At 38.6% G+C, this 7497-nt stretch overlaps 1 protein-coding gene across 3 annotated transcripts in view; it reads left to right on the forward strand.

Annotated features, from left to right (window-relative positions):
* The window catches only part of TTC17 (tetratricopeptide repeat domain 17), a 54354-nt gene extending 47995 nt beyond the window's left edge, over positions 1–6359 (forward strand). The window contains exons 23-26 of one of the 3 annotated variants that reach the window (XM_030949051.1): positions 1262–1381; positions 3403–3546; positions 4876–5036; positions 5734–6359. In XM_030949051.1, coding sequence (XP_030804911.1) covers positions 1262–1381; positions 3403–3546; positions 4876–5007 — 396 coding nt within the window. In that variant the 3' untranslated portion in view covers positions 5008–5036; positions 5734–6359. Of the gene's footprint in view, positions 1–1261; positions 1382–3402; positions 3547–4855 lie in introns of all 3 variants that reach the window. The other 2 variants (XM_030949050.1, XM_030949053.1) reach the window with 2 other exon arrangements.
* The last annotated feature ends 1138 nt before the right edge of the window (positions 6360–7497 follow it).

Here is a 7497-nt window from a genome sequence, read left to right on the forward strand (position 1 = left end):
TCTGCTGAAACCTGAGCTTGTCAAATGTCCCAGTGTTTCCTGTGCCCTGTAGTGAGCAGCATTGCTGATTATTGATTTGTTAAACTATTTCAACAGTTCTCAGCCCTCTTCTTTCTCTTTATGCTACATTGACTTGGAGCTTATGGAAAGTGGAGTTAAGCCATATCTCCCCTCTCTACTAACACTCCTGGCATGCTGCTGTCAGACAGCTCAAAGGGGCTTCCTGTTTCAGCCTGCTGCTTCTACCTGGTGCAGTGTTGGCCTGAGGTGTCAGATGTGTTCAGGCAGAGGTGTGGTACCGTGTGCAAGCCTGCACTTCTTGTTCTCCCCAGGGAAACCCAAGCTTCCTAGCTAAAGGACCTCAGCTGTGAGCCCTAGGATGAGAGGATTAGGGAGATAATTTTCACAGGATCCACAAAGCAGTCAGGGATTGCTATTCTGTATTTACTACTCGTAGGGACCATATCCCAAACTACTGTGGAAAAGGGAGCTCAATGAAAACAGTTTGATGCCCCTAGTCTGTTGGACCTAAAGCTGTCTGAGGTACTTGCTGTGCTTTGAAATTATTACCAATATAGCTTTGTCCATCCCATGAAAGTAAAGACATTACTCTTATCCTCATGTTACAAGAGTTAGTTTCTTTTCACTTTAGATGTATACTAGCTTTTTCGCTTACATGCTGGTTTCCCCTGCAGACACCAAGATTTATCCAAATAAGCTGAATATATAGTGCAGAGATTAGAAACAGAATTCTCAGTATTTTCCTTTGTAACACAGGGCATGGGAGTCAGCCAGATAGAGACTGGGCTTTGGCAGTCTTCTGGACTGAGCTGCATCCCAGGGCATCCTTTCTCTTTCCAGTGACTGCAGGGAGCCTACAGGTCCAATCAGCTAATTTAGCTAAGTTTTTTCCTTCATGTTGGGTAATGTGTGTGCTCATATAGATGCTCAGCATCAGAGAGCTGGTTAGAAGCTGTTGTGGCTGCTCAAACTGTTGTTGCTGTTGAAAGCTATTTAACTGCTGTTCTGTTCCTAAGGAAATGATGTTGAACTTGGAATTTGTTTCATTTGGCAGTCTCATTTACCTTGCTGTTGCATATATGTTGTCAGAAACTTTTTGCTGCTTTGAAATAGTTTAATGCTCTTTTAAAGTGTAACATCCTCTACCTCAGTATATCAAATAAATTAGAAGAGTGAAAGATAGGAAGAGTATTCACTACCAGTGTTTACATGACAGTTTCTTGTGTTCTTCTTTTGCCAGAATCAGACTTCATGGGTCCTCTCTAGCATGGCAGCTCTTTACTGGAGGGTGAAAGGCCAAGGAAAGAAGGCAATTGACTGTTTACGGCAAGCATTGCAGTATGCACCCCATCACATGAAGGTGTGTACACGTGTGTGCCCACTTCTCAGGTGAAAGAATGTTTTGCTTGTCACAGCAGAGCTTTCACAGACTGTTGTTAAGGCCAACAATATCAGGTGTCTGTAATGTATTAGATACTAGCTAGTTGAAGTGAAACCAAGATTTTCACCCTTTGTTTAGTATAGACTTAAAAAAAAGATAACTGCAGAAAAGGTTCAGTGGAATTTCCTGCAGTTCAGTGGGTGTGACATCTCCTCTGGGCATCCCAGACTTGAAATTCCTCCTGTTAGTTAGGACTTTGAGTCTTCATCAGCCGTTGTCTGGACAAGTCTAACCTAAGATGTGGGTGTATGTTTTCCGGTTATGCTTTTAGAGAAGGGAGTATGTCTTCTGGTTGTGCTTTTAGAGAGGGTGGAAGGTGATTATCTAAAGGAATTACTTAAGTGCTTGAATCTTAAGCATTTGGGCTATGAATCTCAGTTGTACACTTGTCCTTGATTTTGTGCAGCAGTTCCTTGCTCCAAAAAAAAGGCAGTACTTTGGACACAGTCTTCTCTTCAGTGTTTCAGTTGGCTGAAGTGCTCTGTACCCTTCACCTTGGCAGGTGCTGTGCTGAGCCTTGTAATGTCTGCTCTTAAACACCAAGCTCCCCCTTGCAAACTGATAAATGCAGTATAGGCTCCTTACTCAACATAGCAGATTTTTCTTTTTGAAAGTAATTCACGCTTTCAGGATATTATTAGGAAGATTTAGCCATTAACAGCAGCAATGCCTCAACTAAGAAATGTACATCCCCACTGCACATCCTTTGTATATTTCCTATATTTCTATTTATTTGCTTTATCCATTTAAAACAAGGTTGGAACGAAGACCTAAAACATCAAGCTTTTGCTTATTTTCCTGTCTTTCCATGTAATTGGTTCCTCAGGAAAGGAGTCCTTAGCTGTGTGATTTGTAGGGGTCAGACTATGGATTGGAAACTACAGTTTTTCAAAATTATGGTGAAGTAGTGCTTTTGTCTAGAAGTATGATATAATGTTGCTTGAGACAGTATGACTCTCCCGCGTTGTGCCTTGTTTTTGTCCTCCATATTGAAGCTGCCCCCAGAGAAAACTCTGGATCTTGTTTGTAAAGATAGAGCTGCAACTTTTAATTCAGTGCTAACTCTGAGTAAAAGCTATTTTGTGTATTTTGGTTTATCCTCCTCTTTGTTTTTATGCACTTTGGCTACTTTCTCTTTACTTTTCTCATGCAAATAAAAGGTAATTAATTTTCCTGTGAACTTCTCTTGTGATCCTGACTTCCATAATATCTGCTTTTCTCCATAACTTTTTATTGTCCTGTTGAAGGCACTTAAGCCTTGGTACTAAGCAGTATTTTGAAGATTTGAGGCCCAGCTCCCAGAGAGTCTGTTCTGGCTGCCAGGGCTCTACAGTTTTTTCAGTCAGACAAGGTCACAGTCTGGAAATCCAGGAAATACAGAACATACCATCAGTGTCTAGCTGAGAAAATTTTATTCATAGCTATTACTCAGCATCAGAATAACAATTCTGTGGCAGAGGCAGGACAAAAAATGATGCATCTGTTGCACTAAGGGTTAGACCATGTTTTCTTCCCTGCTGTCCCCTTTGTTCATATTCCCTTTCCTTTTATGCAAGAGCTGAAGGAGGGTATTCAAACAAAACAGCTTCTCTTGTCTCTAAAGAGTGCACCTCATCTTTGGAGAGAAAAATAATCTAAGAGCTTCTGAAAACAAAATGTACTTTCATTTAAGTGAGTTAATTGTTGAGTTTTTTCTGTCCAAGAGTAATGTTTGTCACTATTGTGAGTGGATGTGAGGTTTTTTTTTTGTTTGTAACTCAGGCTCAAATGCAGTTTTTTATTAAAATAGGTCTGGATCATTATTCTCAACATCAAAAGAGAGGGAAGTGGGTAGGAACCAGATTAAGTGTGGTTTGGTGGTGGATTCTTCTGTTTGTCTTGCTGATCCTGAGACAATTGCAATGGAAAGAAACTGTTTGTTGCTTGCTCTTCTCCTCCAGGATGTACCACTAATAAGCCTAGCAAACATCTTCCACAATGCCAGACTCTGGAATGATGCCATCATTGTGGCTACCATGGCAGTGGAAATAGCGCCGCACTTCGTGGTGAATCATTTCACACTGGCCAATGTCTATGTAGCAATGGTGAGTGTGCTGTTGCCTAGGTATGGCTGTCTTTGGGACACTATTTAATGTATGTGAAAGTCTTATTCTCACAAATAATTTTGAAGGAGCAATGTTCAAGAAACTTGGTATGATCATCAAGAATTAGTATCTTCAGAAAGACAAAACTTTTACTACTTATTCTACCCCTGTTTGTCATTTAGTACTTTAAGGCTGACATTTTCATAAGCTGGCTTAAGGATGCTGTGTGCAAAGCTTTGTAAAGATAGTAGCAAACAATTCGTAATTTAGGTTGTCCACCCATCTAAATACAGGATTTTTTTATCGTACTGGAAAATTGGTGATTAATTTGGTCTCTATCTTGAAGAGCTAAGCTTGCAATAAGTAAAACCCAACTCTCAGTTGTGAACAAACACAAGGGAAGTTAATTTTCAATATAATTTTCAATTATTAATGCTCAATATAATTTTCAGATTGAACTCAAATTTCTTTATACTGTCTATATATACTATTAAAATACACCTTTTTAAAAATCAAGTTTTACAACTCACCTTGATCTAGTTAGTCTTTATGATATGGGCAGAAATTCATATTATCTCTACTTCATAGCTAAAGTTACTGAGAAAAGGAACTTAAGAGAAAAAAATAAGTGATGAAACTGACTGAAAGCCCCAGAATGTTTTGGGTCTTTTCTCCTCTCATTTTTCCTCTAATACACTATTGGATGTTAACATGCTTTCCTAGGTAATAAAAAAGCAGGGTGGCATAGGTAACGAGATTTCATCTATACAAAAATAGATGCTATTTCCACATGAATGCTTCTAACTACCAGCCTGGAGTCCAGCTTATCAACTGAAATTGTCTAGTTATTGTATGCACTTTAAGTTTTGTGGGGGGGTTGTTCACGTTTACTCTTTTTATTGAGTAATCTTTTAAAAATAATTTCAGGTTGTTTCTAAAAATGTTAGCTTTTCAGAAAATTTGATGATTTTGCATTGTCCATTATTTTAAAGCTTTGATCTACTCAAATTCTGACTGAAATCTGTTTTTAGAAGTTACTTTCACAGCAAGAATACAGAGGTGTAATATTAAAAAGAAAATGCAAGAACATTGGTCAATAATTCTCAGCAATAACTTGACTCCTTTCCATGGATTATGCAGAATTGAGTCATTAGCCCAAGAAAATATCAGTTATTTGTGGGAGAAGGAAAAAATCCTAAATCACATGGATTGGTTTTGTTACTTTTGTACATATCATGCTGCACAAGTGGTTGGGATGGGAAAGGCATAGAAAATGTGTTCACAGTTTTTAGAATCTGACTCTTTGCAGTCTGGTTTCTTTCTCCACAGGAGGAGTTTGAAAAGGCCATGAAATGGTATGAGTCAACACTAAAGCTTCAGCCGGAGTTTGCCCCAGCAAAGAACCGAATCCGCACCATTCAGTGTCATTTACTTCTGAAAAAGGAGCGACGGTCTCCTTAGAGATCAGCATCTTTCTCTTTTTTAAAAATGTCATTATTCTCTATTCTGCTCTTAAGTGTGCTAAGATAAATTGATGAATTGAAATTTTTAACAAGACTGTTAAAAAGAGATGGGATTTGGATCAAGGGTTCTTTTATTATTTTTTTGTCAAATAGAGGAGCATCTTTGGAAAATATATTTCACAGACCATAATTTTAAAACATCAGTGTAAATATTAAACCAAGAAACTTCCATGAGTCCATGACCACCTGTAACAGGACCTAGGCACTGTTAGTTTTTCCGTAATGCTCAGATTGGCATCAGCATCCAAAATAACTTGCTTCATGTCTTATAATCTAAGCCACTGGAAATGCAAAGCACACAACCGTACCAAATAGTAAGAAGAGGTAATCAGCAATTCATCCATGTGAAACTCATGCTTTGTCCAGTCTTGTTCACTCCATACCATATTTCCTGCTTTTTCGGAAGGAGAGGAACAGACTTTTAAATATTTATTAAAAACATGAGAAACATGAAGCATTTTTGGAATTCTTCGTTTCTGTTGGGGAATGAGGAGGAGGAGGTAACAGCAGGACCCTAAAGTCAAAATAGTTTTTAATCATATTTGCAGGGAAGAAAAAAAAAGGCAAAAATCCCAATAAGATGTTTTATATTTGTCTGTATATTCATAGCCCTCTGCCTCCCTGAGTGGTTGATTTACTAATTCTTTGTTCACTGTATTTCTAGCCGTTTTGGAATGAGGTGCAAGTTTATGCTCACCCTGAGCCATACTTTCAGCTGCCAAGGAGGAGGAGGGACATGGTGTCAAGGTATCAACAACAAAAAAGTCAGGTGGAAGATTTCCAAATCAGTTCTGTCTTTGGTTGGTGGAGGACATGATTCTCCAGAATCAAAAAGGGCACATACTTGAAATAAAATAAATTGTTTATGAACAACTCACAGCTTCTCCTGTACTGTGTATGTGATGCGCCACTCGCAAGAGTGCAGGTTAGTCTGGAGGAGCTACAGCCTTTCCTTGGGAGCAGACTGAGCTGGGAGCCTGGAAAGCCTTGGACAATCCTGAACAGACAATGATTTCCTGCGTACCCTTGGAAAATTCCTTGCACCGCTGTGTCTCACTCTGTTTGTGGCAGAAGGAAATAAGGAAAAGTTAACTAACTCAGCTGTCATGGAAGCCACTCTGCAGCTTCTAGTGTTAAACATGCTTCTTCGTGATTCTTTTTAAAGAACTAACAATGCTTTTGAACTTACTGGGTATTTTTTCTCCCCCAATATTTTTCCTGTCTCATTGATGCAAATTAAGAGTAAGTATGGCAGTGGTAGAAAGTGTGACATCAGTGTAATTTTTATTATAGTGGAACTTAGTACTTCATAAAAGGATTCTTGAATATTTTTATATATGACTGAAGATGAGCAGTTCTAATGCAAATTTTACCTCTGTTTTATTGCAAGTAATTTCCATTTATCTAGGAATCCTGACAGAGGTATGAGCAAGTGCTACTTTTGGGTAGATTTTTTTATTAAAAGTGTGTGAACCTGTCAAATTTTTGTCAAGAGAGTCAACAGCATGTCAGATTTTATGTTCTTCCCAAGGCTACTGGAAGGCTGAATGTTGTTGGCTGGAGACAGGCATAACTGTATCTCTGTATAAACTCCAAGAGGAAGATCACTTCATGAAAGGTTTAATACCACCACTAGGATCATGGACTGGGATAATGCATTACAAAGATTTCTGACATAGAGCTGTGAAAGGGGAAAATAGCAAGGCAAGTGCAAGTAAATGGAAAGAATTTCCATTTGATGTAGGAAGAAAGAACAAAGGCTTTTCCTTGAATTAATGTGCAGAGCAGGTGCTTTTATTCAGTTTTGTTAACTAGTCTGCTTCACTTTTATAGTGGTTAATAAGTATTGGGAGTCACTTAAATACATTTGGTAACTCTCCCGTTTCATATACTAGTTTTAAAATGTGGTATGCAAAAACCTAGCTTGGTACTGAGCATGGGCCTTACAACATGGTTTCCTAATGTATCACATGGTTAAATCAAGTGGTTGCCATGTACTGAGCTCTTTTCTACTGCATCTGTCTCACTGCTGCTGGGACATGCTGAGATTTAAGTCTAGAGTAAGGCTGGTCCTTAAGAACCTCAAGCATCAATATTTGGAGCACTGGTCATGACTTTGACAAAAGATGCAATTAAAATAGACCTTTTCTGGATCAGCAAGGATTATACTCATGGAAAATGTTGCTGGGCACTTGAAATTGGTAATTAATACTCACACCAGCTTACATCTTGCTTACTGCAGTGTTTACTGATTTATTTAAGAAATCCAGCAAGATGCACTGTACGCAGACATCAAGCAAAAATGTAGGAAGACTGAGTTTGTGTGTGGTCCTACTTTAAACTGGCAGCAAGGAGGTAGCAGGACATTGCTGTTCTTGCTATCTTTTGCATTTTCAGAGAATTTGCCCGTTAGAAATGGTTCTTGAAA

Source organism: Camarhynchus parvulus, chromosome 5 (genome assembly GCF_901933205.1).
Source record: "Camarhynchus parvulus chromosome 5, STF_HiC, whole genome shotgun sequence".
Classification (NCBI taxonomy): Eukaryota; Metazoa; Chordata; class Aves; order Passeriformes; family Thraupidae; genus Camarhynchus; species Camarhynchus parvulus.